Source organism: Triturus cristatus, chromosome 8 (genome assembly GCF_964204655.1).
Source record: "Triturus cristatus chromosome 8, aTriCri1.1, whole genome shotgun sequence".
Taxonomy (NCBI): domain Eukaryota; kingdom Metazoa; phylum Chordata; class Amphibia; order Caudata; family Salamandridae; genus Triturus; species Triturus cristatus.
The window spans coordinates 750356441-750383164 of record NC_140591.1 but is presented as its reverse complement, the minus strand read 5'-3'; the positions used below and the strand labels follow the sequence as shown (position 1 = coordinate 750383164).

The 26724-nt window shown below is 42.2% G+C and overlaps 1 protein-coding gene across 3 annotated transcripts in view; it reads left to right on the top strand.

The window, feature by feature from the left end:
• COL4A1 (collagen type IV alpha 1 chain) overlaps window positions 1-26724 on the top strand; it is a 626471-nt gene that overhangs the window by 357444 nt on the left and 242303 nt on the right. For all 3 annotated transcript variants that reach the window (XM_085622171.1, XM_085622169.1, XM_085622170.1), the window contains exons 22-24: window positions 7752-7844; window positions 16413-16502; window positions 24464-24534. In XM_085622171.1, the coding sequence (XP_085478297.1) occupies window positions 7752-7844; window positions 16413-16502; window positions 24464-24534 (254 nt within the window). The remainder of the gene's footprint in view (window positions 1-7751; window positions 7845-16412; window positions 16503-24463; window positions 24535-26724) is intronic.

The window sequence follows — 26724 nt, the reverse complement described above, 5'->3', positions numbered from 1 at the left end:
TCACCCCAGTACAGAGATCTGGGCCTAAATCCATCGTTTTTTTGCTTATCATGCCATTCCAGTTTGAACCCAGCCATATGCAAATCAGTCTTGACCCTGTGCCTCATGGGAACAGTCCAGCCCGAACTGCCAAGCCAGGTCCTCCCTGGACTGGAAACAAGCATCCTAGGACCTTTTCGGGGTTTCACCCCTCTTCAGCCAGGATAGCTTGATTACAGTGGCATGGAGAGCACGTGACTCACGTCTGAGCATACCCGTCCCACTCGGGGGGACAAATGCAAAAACAACAATTGATGGACAGAATGCAGAACAATGTCATACATTCACCCCAGTACAGAGATCTGGGCCTAAATCCATCGTTTTTTTGCTCACAAAGCCATTCCAGTTTGAACCCAGCCATATGCAAAACAGTCTTGACCCTGTGCCTCATGGGAACAGACCAGCCCGAACTGCCAAGCCAGGTCCTCCCTGGACTGGGAACAAGCATCCTAGAACCGGTTTCGGGGTTTCACCCCTCTTCAGCCAGGATAGCTTGATTCCAGTGGCATGGAGAGCACAGGACTCACGTCTGAGCATACCCGTCCCACTCGGGGTGACAAATGCAAAAACAACAATTGATGGACAGAATGCAGAACAATGTCATACATTCACCCCAGTACAGAGATCTGGGCCTAAATCCATCGTTTTTTTGCTCACAAAGCCATTCCAGTTTGAACCCAGCCATATGCAAATCAGTCTTGACTCTGTGCCTCATGGGAACAGTCCAGCCCGAACTGCCAAGCCAGGTCCTCCCTGGACTGGAAACAAGCATCCTAGGACCGTTTTCGGGGTTTCACCCCTCTTCAGCCAGGATAGCTTGATTCCAGTGGCATGGAGAGCACGTGACTCACGTCTGAGCATACCCGTCCCACTCGGGGTGACACATGCAAAAACAACAATTGATGGACAGAATGCAGAACAATGTCATACATTCACCCCAGTACAGAGATCTGGGCCTAAATCCATCGTTTTTTGCTCACAAAGCCATTCCAGTTTGAACCCAGCCATATGCAAAACAGTCTTGACCCTGTGTCTCATGGGAACAGACCAGCCCGAACTGCCAAGCCAGGTCCTCCCTGGACTGGAAACAAGCATCCTAGAACCGGTTTCGGGGTTTCACCCCTCTTCAGCCAGGATAGCTTGATTACAGTGGCATGGAGAGCACAGGACTCACGTCTGAGCATACCCGACCCACTCGGGGTGACAAATGCAAAAACAACAATTGATGGACAGAATGCAGAACAATGTCATACATTCACCCCAGTACAGAGATCTGGGCCTAAAGCCATCGTTTTTTTGCTCACCATGCCATTCCAGTTTGAACCCAGCCATATGCAAATCAGTCTTGACCCTGTGCCTCATGGGAGCAGTCCAGCCCAAACTGCCAAGCCAGGTCCTCCCTGGACTGGAAACAAGCATCCTAGGACTGGTTTCGGAGTTTCACCCCTCTTCAGCCAGGATAGCTTGATTCCAGTGGCATGGAGAGCACGGGACTCACGTCTGAGCATACCCGTCTCACTCGGGGTGACAAATGCAAAAACAACAATTGATGGACAGAATGCAGAACAATGTCATATATTCACCCCAGTACAGAGATCTGGGCCTAAATCCATCGTTCTTTTGCTCACCATGCCATTCCAGTTTGAACCCAGCCATATGCAAATCAGTCTTGACCCTGTGCCTCATGGGAACAGTCCAGCCCGAACTGCCAAGCCAGGTCCTCCCTGGACTGGAAACAAGCATCCTAGGACCGGTTTCGGGGTTTCACCCCTCTTCAGCCAGGACTGGACTGTTCCCATGAGGCACAGGGTCAGACTGTTTTGCATATGGCCATGTCTGAACTGGGGTGGCAGAGTGGGCTAAAGAACGGTGATGGATCAAACCCGGATCTGTTGACTGGGTGTGAGTGTTTGATTGGTTCTGATGCTCTGTCCATCGCCACCCTCTTTTGTACCGCTTTGTTCGCCATAAGTTGGCAGGGTATGCTCAGACGTGAGTCCCTTGCTCACTTTTCCACTGGATTCAAGCAAGCCTGGTTGAAGACGGCTGAAATGCCAGAAACCGGTCCTAGGAAGCTTGTTTCCGGTCCAGGGAAAGCATGGCTTGGCAGTTCTGGCTGGACTGTTCCCATGAGGCACAGGGTCAGACTGATTTGCATATGGCCATGTCTGAACTGGGGTGGCAGAGTGGGCTAAAGAACGGTGATGGATCAAACCCGGATCTGTTGACTGGGTGTGAGTGTTTGATTGGTTCTGATGCTCCGTCCGTCACCACCCTCTTTTGTACCGCTTTGTTCGCCATACGTTGGCAGGGTATGCTCAGACGTGAGTCCCTTGCTCACTTTGCCACTGGATTCAAGCAAGCCTGGCTGAAGACGGCTGAAATACCAGAAACCGTTCCTAGGAAGCTTGTTTCCGGTCCAGGAAAGGCATGGCTTGGCAGTTCGGGCTGGACTGTTCCCATGAGGCACAGGATCAGACTGATTTGCATATGGCCATGTCTGAACTGGGGTGGCAGAGTGGGCTAAAGAACGGTGATGGATCAAACCCGGATCTGTTGACTGGGTGTGAGTGTTTGATTGGTTCTGATGCTCCGTCTATCACCACCCTCTTTTGTACCGTAAATGTATTAATTGACATAAACATTCTATTCAAAGGTCTTCTTGTTACCATTCTGCTAAGAGTGTTAACCTGGTCCTGATGTGGTTTCACAACGTGGCTATCAAAGAGATTTCAAAAGATCCCACACACTTGATAACCTACACCGTGGGTGCCTAACAGTGACCAAGTGGTTGTTTGCTATTGGATGACACCTAAATGTGTCCCTCACAGGCTCACAGTGATGAAACAAACTCTTCCGACCACACATGATGTAACTTGCTACTGGCATGAGCAAGTGTTCAGTGGTGTAACAACAGCCCCTGCAGCTCCTGCGGTGTGAGGGGGAGCCCTACTGCCGTGTGCATGGCTGGGCCTCAGAGTGCCTATCTAGGTCCAGAGAGTGGGAGGCCCCCTCTATGCATTTTGCAGTGGGGCCCTTACGTTTTGTTACACCACTGCAGGTGTTGGAAAGTGGATCATTAATAGTGATTAGTAGGGCCCTACCACTTAGGCCACAAACACAATAAAAGGTTCAGTTAAGGTCTCAATAAATTATTCCCATGCATATTCCTTGAAGCTGGCAATGAGTGGGCAGGCTTAACTTAGGCGACAGCGCGGATATACCCCTTTGGGGGGGATTCGGGTGCTTTACATTACAAGTTAAAGTATTTAAAAACACCAATATATTAAATAGGTAAGAAACAATATACAATAAAACTCCAATTACAATTTATAAAAAATAGGATATATTTTTATAGTCAAAGAGACACCAAAATGACAAAAACCCAATTCAGGGACACAGATATATGAATTTTTAAAGATTAAAAGTAAGACTAGCGCTTAGAAGGAAACAGCGCTTTAAGGGATAAAAAGATTGTGCTGGACTGGGACAAAGTCCAGAGTTCAGACCACCCACAATGTAACACTTTTACACTTACTTCCAGAAGGGTTTCTTGATTCAGGAGAGTGGTCCACAGCACCAGCCAAGGGGTCAGATGTTCTGGTTTGCCTCTTAGGGTCAGAGACTACAACTCCCACAATGCACCTGGGCAGCATACAGAGTTTTTTTACAAAAGTTACTCCATACATCTCCAAACTTCTGGAACTTCTTCCTGAAGTTCCTCTTGGGATTCTAAAGTGTCCACAACACAAATCCAAGGGTCTTGAAGCTATTAGACGGTCCTTTGGATGTTGGGACTACATTTCCCACGTTTCTCCAAATCCTTAAAGGTCCACTGGACGCACTCCAAAAGGATTCTTTTTGGTGGAGATGACACAGGTGGAGCTAGTGTAACCTGTTGCTGTCAAGGAGTTCACTCCTTCCACCTTTGTAGCAAGGCAACGTCCTTAGGGCTGTAATTCCAAGTGCGCAGCAGGTACAGTCATCCAGAGTGCAATCCTTTGGGTGCAGACCAGGGATCCAGCAGGGCAGTCCTTCTTCTCTTTATTATATATAAGCGGGGGTACAGGGTGATACCCAGAGGTATGACAAATTCCACCACAGTATTGCATATTCTTGACCCAGAAAGCACTATTCTTCCAAAATCTAAAATGGAGAAACTTTTTCCTGGAAGGTTAGATCTGGCTAAGCCAACCCACTGGTGTGGTTATGTTTCCCTAACATCCCCCTTCCAGCCCCTCTGCTAATCTAATTACAGGGGCTCCTGTCTGGATGGGGGTGCAGAATATGTGGTGAGTCTGTGCTACCCCAAACTGTCATTCCCTCTTCGAAGACCAGTTTGGCCAATCCACCCCCATCCTGCCTTTTGCTCTGCAGCTTGCATTTCTTAACCCATAGGGAATCCTTTTTCTCTAGTCAGGCCACTTCACACCTCCATAAGACAGCTTGGCTCAGCCTGGCAGAGGCTGACCAATCAGAGCAGAGCTGCTGGAAGGCTGGATGTTGGCTTTCAGAAAAAAAAGTTCTATAACTTATTTTCTATGATAGCTATAATAAATCTAACAGTGGCAAGTGGTTGAATTTAGTCTAACTGGCATTTTGATACTTTGAAGTATATTTTGAGTTTCTTTCTTTTAGTAGTTATACTTTAATAAAATATCCCATGTTAGCATATGGAGCCATTGTGCTACAATGGGGGAAATTAAATTGGCAGTTGTATGCTCACCAGAGCATATAAAACATATTATGTAAAGGCTGTGTCAATAGTTACATGGCACCCTACCCCCGGGGCACCTAGGTGAGACCTTAGGGGTGACTTATATATAAAATTCAGGTAGTTTGTGACTTTGGAGGTACCTTTAATACCAAAGTCGATTTTGAATATAATTTACTTTTAAAAGCAACCTGCAAAGCAGGGGTGTTTTTAAAATGACAGCAGACAACACAGCAGTGCACATTTAAGTGCATTAAATCTACTGGGCCTCTAAACCTATGTGCCCTACCATATACTAGGGACTCACAGGTAGGTTGTCAGTTCCAATTATAATTATACCTGATTACCATGTACTTTTAATCACAGCAAAGGCCCTGGGTCTGGTTAGCAGAGCCCGGGGCAAAATCAGAGTCAGAAAACCAGCATCTAGTGGTCAGAATGGGGGCAAGAGGTGGGGGGGAGAGAGATCACTGTAACAGGCCCTGATTTCTCACAGCAAATTCTTCAACATCCCACATAATGTTTAAAAAGGGCTTTATAAATGCTATAATACAATGTAGTGATTGTGACCAATAATTTGAAAAAGAAGAGCTCTGGACTGAAAACAGTATGCAGCATAGGTTGCTTCAAAACTAGTATAACACTTTATATTTCCTCCACATACACACGTTGATGAGACAAGAGTAAGGGCTAGCCCTTTGAGTCTTCTTTCAGAACTTCAAGGAGCCAACCTGTTGTTCAGAAATATCTCTCTGTTGCGATTGGGAACCACCATTCCTACTCGCATTGTTGCATTCTCTGAACACTTTGTAGTGACAAATAAACTTCTCTCCAATAATATGTTAAAAGACGACATTTAGTGGCAGAAGAGGGAAGTGCAGACAGTGTTGACTTGCTCCTTGGATTACAGAAATACTTAAATAGGGTGTATGAGTGTGACAAATTCACTTTACATAAGAAGAAGTTTGTGATACTTACTTGCTATGGCGCAAAGTTTAGCTGGAAATGATTTATAATAATGCAATTGTCGTTTTCTGTTATCAGCTTGGGCCTCATTTAGAGATTGCGTGCACCACTATTTAGGGCCATTCGAAGCACTGTGTTTACACCAGCAGAAACTCTGCTTGCTCCACCATTGTAAACATCTGACGTAGCAGCCAGGCACCAATGGGCTGACAGATTTCAGTGACAGTCGCCATGCCCTGTTGAAGGTGAGGCAACCATTACTCAGTTTCCCTGCCATCACACATTATGTGAGGACTGATGGACAAGGGGACGTAAAATGTAGATTGTCACTTGTGTGTAGGAATAACATTCCTTCACTTTGGGGCGATTCATTTTTTGTTTATAGAAAAAAGGCTGCCACTTTTGGACATTGTTTTCTCTATACCAACATGTTTCTTTAGCAGACTTTTTAAATGTCACATGCACCTGCTGCCTTCCATATGCATGATTGTCCTCCCTTATATCAAGAATTGCCTCCAATATACCTTGCCGGCATGATATGGGGCATGCCCATATACCAAAATTTTCTACTAGTGTGCCACTGCCAGATTTTTGCCATGTGCGCTCTTTATGCTAAGAATAACCTCCAGTATGCCAGTGCCAGAGGATTTGCCATGAGTGCTTCATATGCCAAATATTACCCTAAAGTATGCCATGCTTGCATTTTTGATGTGGTGCTTAATATCATGATATAAACTGCCTACTATGTCTGGGCCAGCATTTGCATGGGTGTCTCTGTAAGGCAAGAATTACCTCGAGGGTGCCATGGCCGGATTCAGACTCGCAAGCATAACACACATATTGCTCATTCATGATCACTTACATTGACTTACTCATTCTTACACTCCCTCAATCTCATTCTGTCAGTCCCTCACTTATTTTCACTTATTCATTCTCACTCACTATCACTTTCACCAACACCTCACACACTCTTTCTTTCTCACTCTCACTCATTCTCACTTATTTTCACTTACATTGACCCACTCATTCACACTTACAATTACACTCACTCACTATCACTCATTCTCATGTTCTCTTCTTGTCATTCACTCATTTTCATCACACAACACACACATATGCTCACACATACACATGGTCTTGCACACGCAAATAGACACTGTCACATGCATGCACACATTTGCTAGCATTTTTTTTAACTTACCCTCAGGTGCATGCACACGCATGTTTCAGCTCTTCAGCTGTTGGTGCTCCGTGGGCCTGGTGGCTAGATAGGTGGACACAATTCATTTATATATTATTCATTATGAGGAAAGGCTATCGGTGCTATGAAGATTGCCGGTAACTAGTTGGACCATTAACTCAGGCTTGAAGTATCAAAGCAAACAGTTTGTTTCTGAAAGTATGCATAATGAGTGGCTGGAAGATATGAAGGTAGCATTGAGCATCCCTATCACCTTTAGGCAGAAAATTGCTATCAGCGCCATGAGTTACCCCTGCATACCAGGTATGATCTACTTAGATGCATGCAGGGAGCACAACCACGGGTGTGTGAGTACTGTAAGTCTGCCTTGGCTCATGAATTTAAGAGATGATGGTTTCGCAAAGCACATTTGACACATTGGTCTCCTCTCTGACACCCGGACAGTAAAAAACCAAGAAAATTACATTTCAGTTAGAAAATGTACCTTTCTTTACAATGCTCAAGAAAGTGATCAAAAAGTAATCTATTGATTGTGCAGTGTTACATTTGTGACCCAGAGTCAGCCAAGAGTCTTAATTTTGCGGTCCAATAATAAATTCAAACAAAAAAAACACCTGCCTTCTATTCATTATCGCAAAGAACTCATAAGACTCCTGGTTATCTTTTAAGTGGAGTAGTTTGCTGTTGCCTCTGCTAGGAGTTCAAGTGTGTTTTGCAAACCTTATCAGCATCCTATGGACTCTTATAGGCCATTTTACCCTGAGCATATTTTCTATACTCTGTGAAGCACCGTTGTGTGACGTTGTTGTTTGTTTGCTTTCCAAACTATAGATGGAATCGAATGCAGACCCGGCGTACCTGGTGAGAGAGGCCTCCAAGGGCAACAGGGACAGCAAGGATTTCAAGGAGAAAGTGGAGAGAAAGGTACTGCACGTGCGTTCAGTGAAAAGTAGAATTGTGACTGAGGAAAGCTCTGCATTGGAGCAGTCATGACTACACAGACTATGTCTGACTTTCCAACCCCTGTGCCCCATTTGATGTTTGGCACCATGTTTCTGAAACCGATATCTTTTTGTAGTGCTTTGCATGAAAGAACTCACATCTGCACCAAACCATTCATTTCAAATATTCAATGGGGTCAAGCGGCAAACAGATTCAAAGCAATGGAAGGTCACAACTGCCAGCACTCTTGTTAAGTAGAATTGATTAAGGTGTCTACTGTTGGCTCATTTTCTTGGTTTGCTTTATAAATTCCACACACACGGCCTGATTCACAAAGGTAAACTTATACTTAAGTGTAAGTTTACTACTTTTTGGTATTAACAAAGGTAAGTTACTACTAGTAACTTTACTACTAGTAATTGTACTAGTAGTCTTTACTAGTACTAAAGTTACTGGTAGTAAAGTTACTAATATTAACTTACTTTTGTGAATTACAAAAAGTAGTAAAGTCAGACTTCAGTCTAAGTCTACCTTTATGAATCGGACTCTTAGAGTTTTAAGCATGGTCTTTGTTGTTTGATTGAAAGTGTGTGGAGCGTTTGCTCACTCCATTTCTCTTTCTCTTTCTTTCTCATAATTGCTCATTTTTCTCACTTATTTCATACCATCAATCTCATCTGATAATAAAAACTGCCTCAATTTCAAGAGATATTAATCTGGGCTCCTAACGCTTTTAGGCATCAATCAATCATTCAGCATTTGTATAGAGCAGCACTGTCACCCCTAGGGGTATCTGGGCACTGGAGGTGGCGTATCTCTGTCGAAAAGCCAGGTCTTGAGTCTCTATCTGAAGTCTGTCAGGAAGGCCGCAGTTCAGAGGTGGAGAGGCAGGTTGTTCCAGGTCTTGGCAGTGATGTGGGAAAAGAAGTTGTCCTCGCTGCAGCTGTGACGGAAGCGGGTAGTGTGTGAGAGGGCGAGTGAGGGAGAACACAGGCATCTTGCGGCCATGTGGAAGTTCAGTCAATGGTTGATGTAGGAAGGCCCTTGGTTGTGTATAGGTCTATATGCGTGTGTGGGGATCTTTGATTGGCATTTCTTCTGGATGGAGAGCCAGTGAAAGTTTTTGAGGTGAGGGATGATGCTAGTACATTTGGTGATGTCCAGGATGAGTCTGGCTGCGGTGTTCTGTATGGTCTGGAGTCTTTTGAGGAGCTAGGTGGAAATGCCAGCATAGAGTGGCTGGTGATGATGACCTGTGTGACAGTCTTCCTGGTGTTGATTGGGATCCAGCTGAAGATTCTGCAGAGCATACAAAGGGGGTGGAAGCAAGAGGCGGCGACTGAATTGACTTGTCGTTTTTGTGGTCAGTTGGCATTCGAGGATGATGCCAAGGTTGCTTGCATGGTCTGTTAGGGTGGGTGCTGCTCCGAGCTCTGCTGTCCACCAGCTGTGGTCCCAAGCAGAGGTGTTCTTCCTGAAGATAAGTAATTCTGTTTTGTCGGAGTTGAGTTTGAATGACATGAGATCAAATGTATCTGATACAGTGATTAATACAGACAAACTACCTAACACTTGTAAATCATCGGGCTCACTGACTCATGACCTCAGGGATATGGGCTTTCCCTACAAATTATGTATTTGCTAAACTTACTGGAGAATAAATAGAACTATTGGTGTCAGATAATATGGCAACTAAAAATATATTCAATGTGAAAAATAAACAAAATTATTCTGTTTGATCATGTTCCATTGCACATGCCAGCCACTTCATAATTTTCTGGGGAAAAGAACTTAATTAATAGAAATATTTCAAGTACATTACAAAATGGAGAATTCGAGAAAACATTCAAAAATATATATTAAGGATTTCATTCACAGCAGTATCAATGGGTATTAAAAACACAATATCAGACCAGTAAAGTTTCAGATACCTTCTGTTGGGTTATTTAATCCCAAATAATTTTGTGAATTAAAATACAACAAATATGAAAACTATAAGTTTGTAATAAAGCACGGAATGAAGAAGAAGAATACAAGTAAGGAATAAAGAACCTTTAGAAAAAGTATGCAGTAAATATGCTATAGATGATACATTCTGATTAAAACATGGGCCAAGAGATTCAGTGCACTTATATTAGATTTCATCGATTCTGACCAATCCTCTTTATGAAAGGCAGACGGGTCACAGGCAACATAAGATTTATGAGGAACATTATGTCATGTTTAGAGAACAAAATGGAATACAATAGAAACCTCTATCAAAACCTAAATTACTTTTGAAAAGACCTCTTCAGGTTCTATCCTGCCAACAAATAATCTGTAATTAGAAACAAATTAAAGTAAATACAGAATAATTTTTTAACTCATTTTATTTTTTTATTTTTTTAAAAAATTATTTGATTTGAAGGATTAATTAGAAAAATATTTTTGAATTCATCTTCAATGGTAACATCTAATAATTTGTACACAAAAAACATTTATTACATATAATCCATAATATTGTGCAAGGTCCAACAAAATTGGGTGGAGAAAAAACAACAATTGAGATTGTTTCTGATGATACTGTATCTCCTGGGACCACTCCTCTAAGATGATAGTAGTTAAGGTCTTGGCCTACGCGCGTTTCGGTGGAAAGCCACCTTCATCAGGACCAAATATAGAGGGAAAGGGATTTCAAACCCTTTAAATGACGGGGGATGTCTGTAGGGAATTAGATAGAATGATTTAGTAATGGCAGGAAATAAAATATTTATTACAATCTTGACTTCATATTACTCAAGTGGATCCCATGTTCACGAGACTATTAGTAATCTCACCATTAAGATTATACACACACAACGTGATTTAAAGAAAAAGAATACAAGTATGTTTAGAATATAGAAGAAACCTTCACCTTAAGTGCAAACTAGACCTTAGTCATAATAGATCTCAGAATTGGTGAGACAGAAACTCATATTCTGTAGTTCAATGTATGTTCTACCTGAGATTTAACCTGACATTTAAGCTGGGAAGCTGATCTCAAATGTACGTTTGAAGAAAAAGAATGCTATCTTAATTAAACTACAAAAACGAGCTATGAGCTCTTTAAAAGTAAAGAGTGAGGTTATACGGCCATACCAACTACTAGAGATGCAGAAACTTTGAATTTTGATTCAGCCAAATATTTTCTCACTAAAATATCAGTTTGGTGGAATGATTTGACAAATAGATCAAATATTATTACGTGTGCAAACATAAAGCTCCCAATGAAAAACATTTTGTTCAATGACTTCAAATACTTAGATATGTTAACCACAAATCAAAAACAGTGGATTTTAGGTGGCTTAATCTAGGGGGGGATAATTTTGAGATGTTCGAGATCAAAATGTTCATCCATAATTGAAAAATATTGTGGCATAGCGGTGATTTATGGTGGAATGTGGTGGTTTCAGAATTCTAGGCTGCATTCTGGAATGATTAACAAAGATTTGGTGACATGTTCTTGACTGCACACCTTTATAGTGATAGTGGATGTCAACCCGCAATTTCAATAAATAACAAATCATCTAAAAACACCAACAACAGCGACATGTATAACGTTTGGCAGATTACTATACCTGTAGTTACACTCTCTGAATGGCTAATTCCTCTTGCTCAGACGTTTTGTGTGTCCCTTATTTGATACTACTGTACATTATTTAGCTTCAGACTATCACATCCAACACTGGAGTAATTATGCGTGAGCACCGAATGAACCTTTAACATTTGATATTTATTTGTTTCGCCTCATAATTTAACTATGCCTATTTTGTGCACTGTGTCTTTCTGTATCTTTATGAACACTCTTTTTACCTTCATAGGTTTCTGTATATTTTTCTTTTCTGCTGCAGTGGTCTCCTGGTATGTGGCTTGTTTTTATGCACGTTGTGTGCTGCCTTCTTAACTTTTTACTTTACTTTTAATACTTTTTGCATATTGGATACATTTTGAATCAGGGATTGTAAAAAGACAAGAAGAATAACAAATTACTGAATCCATAAAAATATTTAGATGTTTGCAAAGTATAAGGTGATCAAGAGGCGATACTTTAATTTTGCTCCTTACCTACAAAGCTACAAATTGCTCACCAAATGGACACACATATAAACACTAAGCTAAAGAGCAGTTATGAGATAAACTTGAATAGCACTTATAATGTCTGGAACGTACGGCAGCAGTTGCGTAGCCAGTGTGTCAAGGGACATTGTTCAAAGAAGGAAATGGGCCCATCTGGCCACTATCTGAACTGTGAAATACAGCAATAATCAGGTTTCAGTGAACTCCTCAGTGCTCCTATGCCACTGCCCCTGCTGCACCAATGAAAGCTGCACCCCTGGACAACTAAGTAAAACGTCCCAACTCAAGGATGGGGGACCTAAAGATTACAATAGCCTGGATCCAGTGACGGGAATTTCTCATAGTCTATGTAAATGGTCCAGTTGTACCTCTGGTTTCAAAAGTGTTAAATACCACTCCACTGGGAAATCCCGGAGTAAATGCATGAAATGTTGTTCTTTGTCAAAAACTCATAGGATAAATGCTGTAGGACATTGTACCGAGGTTGATAAAATTGAAGTGCAATAATATTGTATCCACTACTTCACCTACCACTACTTTGTCAAAGTGAGATGCCAGGGTATGGTCCTTACCTTTCATTTAACAGCCCCAGTCATCTTGTACACTCACATAAATGGAAAATAGAAATGTTCTTTAGCCCAAGTGTGAGACACTTTTTATGTTTTATTATGTGCATTTGTACAAAGATTACTTCTCTTTGCGCGGTTCAGAGCCTTGGGAGCAGTTCAGGATGATCTTGGTTGTCTTTTGGAATTTAACTCAATTTTTTCTTACTTTAAAAGAGTTTGATAGGATTATGAAACAACTACCATATGGCAAGGCAACTTGTAAGTACATACTGCCCTGGGACATAAATGAAGCTGCATATTTTGACTACTGGAGACTATTATGATTAGTCCGGATCAAAATGAGGTATTTTCATTGAACACCACTACCCCAGGATGAGGTAATTACCTGGTGTAGTAAATACCTCTTATTCCACATTTTTAAATTGGAAATGAGAAACAAAATGCAAAATGGGTGTTTTCAGCACTAAACACATTTTGGTGTTTTTCTGGCATTTTCAGGGGCACATTTTAATAACGAGCAGTGAGAAAATAGAAGCCACATCGATAAGGGAAAATATTTCTCTGTCAGCAAAACAACAACTTTTTTGGGGGTATTTATTGCCCAATCTCAAACATAGTTGTTGAAACCATCAACAGAGCTATTGCTACTGGTAACTCTACTTTTTAATGGACATTGTTTCACCTGTCAAGGCCTTGAGAAAAACATATTGGTAATCAGGAAGTGCTGTCTGAAAATTATGCAGGAAGTGCAGAGTAGCGAATTTTTGAATTCTCTCTCTGAGGTCAATGAAAGGTCTCAGACCCTAACTGTGAGCAGCTAATCCACAGAAAGTAGTTCAAGAAATTAGGGTATCTCATCAAGGCAGTTAGGGAATTATTACTTTTTTACTTTAGCCCTCTGTCGACTGATGCAATCCAATTCCATGCAATTCTCAATTCGGAAATCACGTCATCAGAAAATGCACAAGGAGGCTAATTATTGGACCTATTGTCATTAAAAAGTCATTTCGATTCTGATGAATGCAGGATAGGATATAAACCCAACAAGCATTTATGACATTGTATAAGGTATAGGCATACCTGCCACCTCACACAGTGCCACCTTGTGACAAACGATATTAGCTTCCATCACACTGTATCCCGGTGAGGAGCCGATATCACACGGTGGAAGGGAAAACAGCTGAAAACCGCTTCATATAGTGTTTTTCCAGCTCGTTTTCCGAGGCTTTAAACTGCTGACGTCATTAAGGGGTGTGAAAACACTCCAGGACATCGGCTCTACCCTCAGCAAGCTTTTTTGGGGGGAGTATGGGGCTTGGGGGTGGGGTTGGGTTCAAAGGTGCCTCGTAGGTGTTTCTCGGCACGAGGCCCTGCCCCCTTCAAGGCCCCGCCCCCTCCTCATACAGTGAGATTGTTCTTCAAGTTGGCAGGTATGTGTAGGCCCATGTTATTTATCTACCAAAGTCCTAGGTCAAACCCTGAGCTAAGATCTGAGCTCAAAATCCTCTCAGCCATATCGTACAAACCAGAAACGTTACTATGGAAATGTTTCCTTTGATGCAGTGCGCTTTGAGATTGAACACTCAGAGAAGCCCATCACATTGTAGGTAATGCCTCACAATGCACTTGTTTTCAGCAGCATCTTATTAATACTACCCCAGGCCCTAGCCGCTACACTAGCCTTGGTCCTTTGTACCACTTCAACAAATTCAACAAATGTTATGCTGTTCAAGTGAGGCTCAGATATGGAAGCACCCTGTATGTTATCTGTGTGTGTGTGTTTTTAAAGACATTCTAAGGAATTAAGGGGCAGATTTCCAAGTTCTGGCGCATCTCTGCAAATCAGCAGGGATGCGTCAGAAAACTTGCGACACGCCAAACTACCCTTGCGCCACCACGGATGCACCGCATTTATAATGCGGCGCGCCATGGCGCACTGATAGGCAGATGCGCATCGTATCTGCCGGCATAAGGTTTGCGCAGTGCTAGAGTCGTGTCGCGAGCGTGACGCAACTCCAGCACTGTTCCAACCCGGGCTATCTCCAACATGCTGCGTCTCACCCTACGCCTGATTCAAGCAGGCGTAAGGTTTTGACACAGTGGTGTCGGAAAAGTGACTGATTGAAATCTTGTAGATTTCACTCAAGCACTTTTCCGAAGCTTTCCTGCGACAGACCGCCCACACTGCGACGGTACACCCGCATTATACCTGACGCAGGTATAATGTGACGTAGGGGTTTACGGCATGACTCATCTCCCTAGATGCGACACGTTGTAAATCCGTCGGAGCATGGCGCTTGCTTTACGCCACCGCTGCATCACAGAAGTGACTCAGCGGCGGCGCAAATGCGTCGCAAGTGCCTCGTAAATCTGCCCCTAAGTACAGTTAAATTGCCAAGCTAGGAACAAATGATAAAATATGTAATAAAAAACAATTGTCCCAGACATTTAAAAAATTGAGAAAGCAACAATTTCACATAATAAATATGCAAAGTGAAATATCAGGATGAAATTATTTTTTCTGGAGCTACAGACTCACAATCTACTTGGTTCTTTGAGACTGGTAGATCATGAAAACATTGCTTGAAAAATAGTTATACATCTGAAATTCCAATGTCATGTTATTTCGGATTCGCAGATGTTGTGAATTACGCATTAGTGACCTTGCTTTAGCGCATTACAGGGCCTTAACAACCCTTAATGTCTGAACGCATCCGAGCATTGCAGCCATTAGTACTTATCCCCATAATCCCATCCAACATATGCAGACGTGCAGGCCAATTGCGCCTGTCTGCTTCATGTTTCTGTCACTCACAATGTCATTGTCACAATGCACCTGAATCTGGAATGCAGACAAACAACTGCCAGTATTTTAAGAATTTTAATTGTTGATCCAGCCTTAGAGCAGTTGTTCCAGATGGTGTTTGGTGTCCTAATTTTTTTAACATTTAAACTTTAAAATTGTTGTTTTACTGCAGTCTTGTTGTGCCGTTCTTTATGCTTTGTGAGTTTTTTATAGAATATTGCGTTTTTTTGCTTATAAGTGCCTTATTTTGTTTTCTTGGTTTGCTTTGTGAAAGAAACAAATGAGCATGAGCTGCACTCGTATTTTTTGCACATATAGGGGCACATGCATCAAACTCCTCATTTGCGATAAAAAAATAACGATTTTTAAGAAATCTCTATTTGGTAATTGCCAATGCCTATGCATGTAGGAATCTCAATGAAATGTGCAATCCCTTAACATTACCTAATAGCGATTCGGAAATTGCAAATCGCTAATAGCTAATGTGACTCCATTCATTTCTATGGGCCTACAGGCCCATAGGAATGAATGGTAATGCATTCGCAAATTGCGATTACCAAGTTGGTAATCACAAAATTGCGAATGCAAATCCAAGGGTGCCCGGGGGCCTAAGACCCCACTGAAGCACTCCCCTAAAAAGATAAGTGTGCACATGTGAAGCACATAGCATGTGTGCGCTACATGACACTGAAAAATACATTTGTGTGCATTTTTCAAAGCATGCACAAATTACCATCAACTTGAAGTTGATGATAATTAGCGTTTTCTAAATGCACAGTTCGCACTTAGGAAAGGCTAGATGCATCGGCAAATAGGGTTTCGCAAATTGCGATTCCCTAAATGCATTTGCAATTTAGGTAATCGCAAAAATTGCAATGAAATAAATTGTGAATGACATAAGGTACATGCATCCGAAAAGGCCTTTTTCCATTCACAAATGGGCCAATTCTGCTAATCCGCCTGTTTGCGAACAGAAAAAGGCTTGATGAATGTGACCTTTAGTCCTCTATTGTATGATGGGTGATTTTTCTGTAACTAATGCCGCTATTTTTAATTGATGTTTGGTCTGTTTGTTTGCAGGTACCAAAGGAGATAGTTGCACCACGTGTCAATCTACTGGAACTGAATTTCCTGGACTGCCTGGTCCGCAAGGGCCTCAGGGAGAAAAAGGTAACAAGCGGCCAGGGGGGTTTGTAGCCATTTTCTAAAAATCCATTTGATTTAGTTTGATTTGGCAGTTCAAAAACACAAGGAAAGGGTATTTTGTGATGAACAGTAGCACTCCTACTTACTGAATCCGCGTTCTTGTGTATGCTGTATCTACTGAAATGCCTCACTTTTTTAAACAAGCAATGATCCTTTAAGCTTTTGAACCACAGTGTTAGAATGGCAAAGACTACTTTTAAGACATCCTATTATCACGGAGGGACACTCCAGAAAAGGGTAAAGCTTGCCTTGATATGTTGGGGTTGTGCCCAGGCATTCTTCCCATCTTCTGAAATTACATCTCTATTGCATATGCCTCATTCACCTCCACACGCCTGCACAGGCCCTCTTTCTACTACTATTAATTCTGTTTCAGAACGCCTCTATGTAATAATCACCCTGAATAGACTTAGTGCAAAACAAACGTAATGCAAGCATGTTGCCTATTATCAACAAAACCCCACTCTACTCACCAGTTTTAGTTCGTACTTAATCAGCTGGCGCTGTAGGCAGTGGCGGCTCACATAGGGCGTGCTGCGGGGTGGTGGGTGGGGTTGGGATGGGCAGGGCTCCTCCGTTCCATCGTATGTCTGAGTTTATTACCCCCCCACCCTGCCCCTCCCCATCCCTACACAACCACCCACTGCACGCCCTATGCTAGCTGCCACTGGCTGTAGGCTTCGGGCCTGATTCTCATAGTTTTTACTGTGTGTATTGTGTGTTAGGGCCTCATTACAAGTTTGGAGGTGCGGGAGCTGGGCGGTTCACCACTGCCCCACTCCCGTACTGCCAAACCCGAATGCTGCCCTCCCACCAAATTATGATACAAATTGTTGTCTGGCGGGCAGGGTGGTCGAGTCGTGGCAGTGCAGTAAAAATGCTCAATGAGCTTTTAATACTGCCTCGCGGTGGGACTGCCGCAGCGCGTTCCAGCATGGCATGGACTGTAAAGCCCATGCAGTGCTGGAACTGGGGGAGTGCTTGCACACAGGGAGCACAACATGTGCCCCCCTCCATTCACCTACCTGCATGGGGCAATGGGGGCCCTGTAGGGCCCCCATTGTTTTCCCACCACCAGCTTTTACATGGTGGTGCTGACCCCTATGTAAGGCTGGCAGTCGGGAAACTCAAAATATGCATAGCGGTTCCGCAGCAGCACCACCAACATATTCTGAGTCCCTGACTGTCGCGCCACCACCAGGGAACGTGATTCCTTGGCGGTTGTGGTGATCAAACGGTGGTCAGACCACCAAACTTATAATACTGCAGTAGGACCTCAGGTACGCCGGTGGCTGGACTGCCACTGCTGGGCCCGCGCGAGTCTGGTGGTCTATGGACCGCCAGACTCGAAATAAGGCCCTTACTGTTGTCTTTGTTATATGTTACACCTGGATATTCAGGACTGATTGACAAATCAATCATTTTTGTGAAATTTTTTCTAGTTTAGGACATACTTGTGAAAACCATGAGTATGCAAGTTGTAGTCTTCGGAACTCATGAGTAAATCTGACCTAAGTCTGTAGTGATATACACCCTCCTATATAAAAGCTCTGGGAAATAGGCCATTCCTCTTTCTAAACAGTAGCTTTGAAATTTTACAATTTTTTTTGAGACATTGACCAATATCCCTGAGGGAATCCTCACTCCATGACATATTGCAAATCTATTATGTGGAGCTAATGGTAAACAACCGGTTCCCCTCGCTCTCCCATTGTAACGGACCCACTGCTACTCATCTCCATGTAAAAAAAAAACGCTCCTAGCTATCTAGTGAGCACCTGATGCTTTCAGGTCAACACTTGCGTATTTAAATCTCATGTCCCCTGCTTTCTTAAATTCCCAATTGCCTTATCCAGGGATGGGTCTCCAGTGTCTCCCATGAAGTCACTGATTTGGCTTACATTAACAATCCTTCTGTGGATCATTATCTTTTTTGCTGTCATTGACTTCTTCCACTTTGCCTTCAAGCTTTGTCGATGAAATTATTAATACTTATAACATTGTTAAACAATTCTCTTATTGGTGTATCCTAGTTTAGCTATCAACATGATGTTCTAGCTGTTTATATTTATGTTCTCTACTATTTATTTTAATTAATTTCATTATCTATAAAGTGAAAACGATGCAAATGAAAATATATGCTTCAGGGCATGTTTCCAAATAACAATACAGAATATCCCCTCATTGAGTGATTTGCCATAATGGCAGCATCTATTATCTTACTTGTTAGTATCATTGTCAGTATCTAGTGTGTTACAAGTAGCTGGCTGTTAGAAATGGAGGTCTTTAGTTGGCAGGTTGTTACCCTGTCCAAGTACGGACCATTCTTCCTAGTCAGGATAAGGGGATACACTTCTAAAATAACCCCTGCTCACCCCCTTGGTAGCTTGGCACAAACAATCAGGCTTATCTCAGAGGCAGTGTGTAAAGCATTTGCACATAACAAACAGGAATGCAGTGAAAACACCACACAAGTACACCACACGAGTTTTAGAAACATATCCAATATTTTATATGTCCTGAACAAGACCAAAAATGATATAAATCCACCATACTGTTCTTAGGAATATCAATAAGCAAAAATAGACTTAAAATACAGTTCCTTAAATTTGAAAGCTTCGATCGGGGCTATCACATCGCTGTGAACCACAAGTTCAAACAGTTCTGGTTTACCGCAATGTCACTGGCCAGCTGCAGTGTCAGGAAGACATGCAAAACAGTACCTTAAGAAATGCAGGCATAGGGGACCTCTCTGTGAGCTTTGAAGAGGAGGCGTTGGCAGGTGTTAGTTCCGGAGGTCGGTGCAGAAGTTGACGGGCTCTTAAAGTCACACAAGTTTCAGATTGAACTCCTCATGGTTAAAGTCGGTAGCGCCGGTCTTGGCAGGCGTCGGGGCTGCGGAGCGACGTGCGTGGGTGTGGCGTGCGGTGCCCTCAGGTCACGGTGCAGGTAGCGGCTTGGTGACGTTCATCCTGCTGCGTCGGTGAGACCTGGGCTGTGGTGTGGAGTGATGCAGTGCTCGTCAAGGTGCAAGCAGCGTCATCGCTGAAGCGTTGTCGTCGGCTGACATCCTGGAGTCGATGGCCCTGGTGTCGGTTTGCCAAGGCTGCGATGCGGAATGAGGGTGGTGCATTGTGTAACTGATGAGCGGTGCCCTCGAACCACGGTGCAAGCAGCAGCGTAGAGGTCAGCATCGATGTTGGCGTCGATGTCGGCGTGGAGCGGCATCGTCGGGGATACCAGGGCGGTGGCGTGAAGCGAGGTGATGTGAACTGCGATGCCCACAGGTCGCGGTGCAAGCAGTGGCTCAGTGGTAGCTTTGGGCATCGGTGAGACCAGGGTTAAGGTGCGAAGTGTGGCAGTGCCTTCTGCGGCATCTCAGGACACAGAACCAGCAGCATCATCGTTGAAGGCATTGGGTTGCCTTTTCTTCCGTTGCAGCACAAACACCCAGTTTCAAGTGCTGGTAGCTGATGAACTTGAAGTCTTTGCTGTTCCTGAAACTTCTTAAACAGGGGCAAGCTCTACCTCAAGCCCATGGAGAAACTCATACAAAGAAGTTGCATAAAGTTCAGCCCAGTCCTTTCTCTGCCCAAGACAGAAGCAGCCACTGCAGTCCAACACAGCAAAGCACACAGCAAAGTGGTAGTTCCTCCTCACAGCTTCTCTAGCTCTTCTTCTTGGCAGGTTCCTTGGTCCAAAAGAGTTCTAAAATTCTGGGGTCTGGGCCCCAATATTTACACCACAATTACCTTTGTTCTCTTGTGGCAGAGAGTCTCTGTGCCTAGTCCAAGCTAGTTTTGTCCTCTCTGGTCCAGCTTCCTGACAGGAGATGGAGACAACTTTGTGTAAGGTAGACCAGTCCTATTCAGGTGCAAGGAAATCTCCTTGCACTACTCTAAATGCAGCCCAGGTCTATTCAGCCCAGCCATGACACATCCAGGAAAGTAAGGACACACCTCAACCCCACCAGCGGTTGTCTATAGTGAATGCACATCCCCAGCCCCTGTCACTCCAGAGCCAGACAGTCAATCCACAACCCAACAGAGGCACACAGGATGGGTAAGCAAGAACATGGCTATTTTCTAAAAGTGGCATTTTCAAACACACAATTTAAAAACCATCTTTACTAAAAGATGTATTTTTAAAATCTGAGTTCAGGCATATTAAACTCCATTCTCTCATCTTGTCCCAATGGAAAGTCATACTTGTAAGATGTTACTAAGTATCTTCCATTCTATCCTATGGGACAGATAGCCGTTCAATACTGAAAAACGAAATACACTGTATTTTACTATCAGGACATGTTTCACACAAGCCAGTTTATGTCCTACCTTTCACATACACTGTACCCTGCCCAGGGGGTACCCTTATCCTACCTGAGGGTGCCTTTAATGTAAGAAAAGGGAAGGCTAGGGCCTGGCAAGTGGGTGCACTTGCCAGGTCGACATGGCAGTTGAAAACTGCAAACAGACACTGCAATGGCAGGTCTGAGATACACTCACATGGCTATGTTCATGGGTGGCACAACCAGTGTTGCCGGCCCACTAGTAGCATTTGATTTACAGGCCCTAGGTACACACACTCCACTGTACTAGGGACTTAGCAGTTAATCAAATAGCCAATCATGGAAAGACCAATCCATAACACAATTTAACTTAGGAGCACTTTCACTTCAACACTGATCAGCAGTGAGAAAGTGCGCATACACTAAACAAGCAAAAAAGAGTCAAAACCCGGAAATCAGAAAGCAAAAAGACAGGGGAAACACGCCAAAAAGATGCCAGGTCTAACACTGGCAATATCTGTATATTATAACATAACATGTACTTTTGTATAGCGCACGTATCACCCGAAAGTCTCAAGGCGCTGAATAACAGATGTATATTGCTGTATATTATGAAAGGTACAAGGTCGAACAAGGAACTTTCAACACTAGTGTATCCTATTATGCACATTGCTTCAATAGTGAATCCCATGTTCAGCAAAGTTAGATGTATCCATACTTTAATACCTAACAGCATACAATAATCTTACTGGATAACACTGTTATGTGCACAGCAGCAAATAAAGTGTGCCACATGGTGCCAGCATACAGTATCTAAAGGCACCTGTATATTGTAGCCTAGACATGTATAATAATAGTTGCCATGTGCATACAAGTATAGCATGAAAAATTTGGCAACTTATGTGTTTCGCATGCGAAAAAGTATTACTGTTGGTGTGGTGTGGATATAGATAAAGTATACCCTGCATTATCATTAAGTGCATATAAATAAAGTGTATTGCTTATATACAAATGTAATCAGGCCTAACCCTATTAATGAAAAGGATAAAGGCTCAACTATAAAATTGGCTACTCAGTTCTCATGTTTTGCTGTTACATTTTGATGCTTCCGATCCATGGCAGTAATAAGAATGGAAATATATTGTGCTATCGTGCAAAAAACAAAAAAAAGGAAAATGTGTTTGATCTATTAATGGATGATCCTGCAATGCTGTACAAATGCCTCCAGCTGATGGTGTGTTCCTTAGGCATCAGCGTACGTCTGCATAAGCTTACAGAAATAGAGGACCGATACTGCATAGATTACTGCTCGTTTATCTCTAATTCTGAGCCACCCTGTAATGGTTATTGGGCAAAACTGTCCTTCTTTCAATTCTGATATCCAATAGGCAAGTGTTCTCTTTGATATTACAGTTGTTGTCCTTAGGTTAACTTAAGCAATTATATCATAATTGCAGACATGCTCACAAACTGAATGCCCTTCATTTGGGTTGTCATAAACTATTTGTAACACATGTAGGTACTGAGATTCTTCCGGTGATACATTATTAGAGATGTCTATATCCTAGCTATTCGATTAGCCTGTTCTTGCTAAAATAATTCTATGGTGTTAATATATACTGACATTAGCCTCATTAGTCTCATATAAAGCTATGTGTTGTCAGGGTAATTTCGGGTTTTGAAATCAAAACGCCTTTTCCTTGGCATGTGTGAATCACAATGTAGTCCTTGTACATAATACTTGTGTAGTGTGTGTGCTAGTGAAAGGGAAACTTACACAAATTTCTAGACGTTTAGATATGATTTTGAAGGACTTGTTGTTTAAGTTGTATTGCCAAGACTCCTTTGCTTATTCTTTACTGTATGTAAGCACTATTATACTAATAATGTGTGCTAGTATTACCTGACACTCACTTTCTTGAAGTCCTACTAGGAATGTTCAAAATTATTAAGAAACACCATTCACCCCTCCAAAAATATTGAAGCTCATAGTCCACATTAAGTCCCTATTTAGCAGCTTTCAGTTTCAATATCCAAAGTGGCCCATTCCTACGTAAGCAGAGCTCCCTATTCCCACATCTAGGATCCTTACGTATGTCCAGTATGCCATGAAATTTTACATAAAAGTCCAAGCCTTTGAATCAGCATGTTTTGTAATGTACATCAAGAGGGTCTGATCTGTTCTATGATACGATCTTTAAGAGGCCTTTACTGCCGACAATGTCAATCTTGTCACATTTACAGACGAGGGCATATGTGACATATTTGGTGTTACAAGTCATGTGCATTCTAACCACATGTTTGGCTCTTGTGTTATAATGAAAATAACTGTGTTTTGTTAAGGGCAAATTTACTTCATTGTTCAACTCCCTCATTTGTAAAAACATTTTGAGGGATCTGGGCCAAAGTTTAGAAATGTCCTGAGCAGGATAACTTGAACTGATAACATTCCTAATACTAGTACCCCTATGAAAGATGATGCTCAGTGGTTTGTGATCCATGTAAATGCTGTTTCCTCATTAATTACCAATCCCCAGTGTTTATTATATGTGAATTCTCCTAAATTAACCAATATCTGTGCCATATGATCCTATTAATCTCGTGATTCTGCAGCTGCTTTATTCTGTCTCCTTTTATTAGGATTAAGTGTGCTATTTATGTCAATTGGCAGTGTCCTATTCATAGCTGCATGTATCATTTGTGTACCTTAAACCCTCATTGTAATTCTAGCATTCATATTTAAGACATGTTTCTGGAATTGTCCATCCTTCCTTCAATTCCTCCTAGCTCCTATCATTTCTTCATAAAGCATTGCCTAAATCTGTGACCTTGGATGTGAGTGTGTAGCATGAAGCAAGGAATTGCAAGCCTTCTCTTCTTGGAACATTCTGCTCTCAGTCTTGTTATGATTGGTGTAAAGTTCAGTATAATATTTTCTGTACTGACCAAAAAGTAAAATGCATTTTCTAATAATTTATATTCACATAATCATAGAATCCCTCTAATTTTTGTCCTGTGTATGTCCAAGTTATGAGAAACTCATCAACCGATCTACCCCATTACTGCATTTTGACAAGCCATGGAGATGCCCAATGACACCAGACATGCTCCCTCTGATACTAGCCCATAAAGAGGTCAGCATAAGGGAGAGTAAACCTGATACCAATCATAATTCCCAGCAGCTTTTGGCACCAGATGCCATCACAGAGAAAGACATTGTTGTACAAAAGAATTTCAGCCATTTCCACCAACATATTACTATAGTTGAAGTAATTTGCCACTCTCTTGCTAAGGAAATATAATTAATTGTTATTGAATTTTTGTTATTTTTATCTCAAATGAGTTTGGAGCTTATTTAGAGTTTGGCCAACAGGATACCCCATCACAAATGTGGCAGATGTCCCGTCTGCCCTATAACAAGCGCATTATATCCTATGGTACATGTAATAAGGCAGGCGGGATGCCCATCATGTTTTGATGGAGTATCCCGTCCCCCAAACTGTAAATAAGGCTCTTTGCCTGTTAGCATTTTTTTCTGCTTCACATTCTTTTATTGTGGTCTGTTAGATTATTCCTAATATGTTAACTGAATGCTTTCATTGTTAAGTGCTTAGCCTTTTGTGGATATTCTCTTTAGGAACTTCTGGACAGCCAGGCTTTAAAGGAGATCAGGGATTACCTGGATTCAATGGCCTTCAAGGTTTGCCTGTAAGTAAATATCTTAAACATACTTTTTAGGAGGTCAGATGCAAATGTGAAATCAATGGATATATCCAACTTGGACAGTTTCTGTATTTTTAACATAGTTGTTTTAAGGTGCCACATTACCTTGTTATGTGTGTGCCTAAGGTTGTATGCTAGGCTAGTGAGCACAAACATATAATTCCCAGAATATCAACAACCAGAATATTGTGGGGGTTGAATACATAGGTACGTATAGATGTATAGCTTATTCCACATTTAAGTACCTTGAAAAAAAATCTATCTATCTATCTATCTATCTATCTATCTATCTATCTATCTATCTATCTATCTATCTATCTGTCTGTCTGTCTGTCTGTCTGTCTGTCTGTCTGTCTGTCTGTCTGTCTGTCTGTCTGTCTGTCTGTCTGTCTGTCTGTCTGTCTGTCTGTCTGTCTGTCTGTCTGTCTGTCTGTCTGTCTGTCTGTCTGTCTGTCTGTCTGTCTGTCTGTCTGTCTTTCTGTATAAATATATATGTTGTCAAGGGTTGCACATGTGTTAAGTGTCATTACCCTATACTTACCTCCATTATATTTTTATAGTCTATCTATAGTATATCCTGGCTACAAGATTTTGGTGGTGATGTTTAAAATTCAAAATTATGCTAGTATACCATGAAGGATGCTGTTTGCATTTAGAAAAAAGACATTTGTGCAATTGTATGCATTTTTTAATTAAATATATGCAATGGTATGTAGAAAATGTGTAGCATGCAATAAATAGGTGGAATGAATAATACATATCTATTAGATGCTTTCATAGTAGCTGTGTCCAAGTAGGAGGAGAAAGAGACTGATCATACTCAAATCAGAGTAGTGCACGGCAGGAGATGATGTTTTCAGATATATATGTCTTGGTGAAAGACATGTATTTTTAATTTGTAGCTGAATTGTTGATGGATCGGCGCCAGTCAATTTGCGGTTGTAGGAAGTTCAGATGAGGATCCTCTGAATTGGCAATATTTGCCCGCCTTTACAATATTTCCTGTGTTTTGACTGTAGAATTCAGAGCCCTGAGTAAAGTTTTTATGTAAGGTTTGAGGTGGAAGAGGGTCCGGAGGCCAGAAGGCCAAGTTACGCCGCCAGAACGGAAGTTGAACTCAGTTCGGCTCTTTGCTGTGAGAAGAACCTGCAAAGCAGCTACTGAGTGACGTTGTTGTCATTCAAGTGGTTTAGTCATATCAAAATTCAGGGTGTCACACAATCAGCAGAGAATCTAGTTAAGGTTCACTAATTAGCTGTTTGTTAGGCAACAACTTTAATTTAACCACTGCAAGATTTTTGGGAAGGCGGAAAGGATGTCAAATTCGAGCATGCATTTGCCCATTAAGGAAAAGATTAGGTAACTCTGACGCACGTGTTGAGTTTGAAATAAAAGCTCCTGATTAGGGAGTGCCAGATTGTGAAGGAGATGAGAGTATTGGTGAAGGGGCTCCATGCCTTATGTGCTGTGTAGAGCTGTTGCTAAGGTGTCAAGAATGAGAGAGGCTTCATGCGGATGTCTCATGCGGTTAACATCTGCTGCACCGACAGACTCTGAACATCGTATAATGTTGTTTAGGAACCAAGGTTCAGTTTAAGATTTTGGATGACAATAAGTACGTCTCATTTATTTTTTTTCCTTTCAGCCTACAACTATTTTGCACTCATCTTCCTGAAATTATTAATCTAATCTGCTCATGCGCAGTTGCAGACCTTGTTATGCCACCAATCCACTTCATGTACCACGATTAACACCTGGGGGCTGATTAGAAGTGGCCCCACAAACCTGTTTGCTGCAGGAAACTCCTGCTTTTGGCCACAGAGTTTGTCAGTATTTTCAGGCACATATCCACTTTCAAAAAGCAACCGGAAAAATGCTGGGAAACTGTACGGAAAACGAAAAACATGCAGAAAACTGCATTATACCACTTTCCTCATGCTATGCCCGATTCCACATATAAAAATTCAGAATCACCCAGTAGAGCTAACACAGGGGGAGGTGTTACCGTAACTTGTTACTAGGCCACTCGTGATTGGCCTTATAATGTATTCAGCCTCAGTTCCATATTCCATGTGTTACATCCTGGATTTACAGAGATTCTAGAATTATGTTCTCTTTGAGACTGAGCATGTCTTCTTTGTCTGCATTCAGCAAGGTCTATAGGGAAAATGGAGG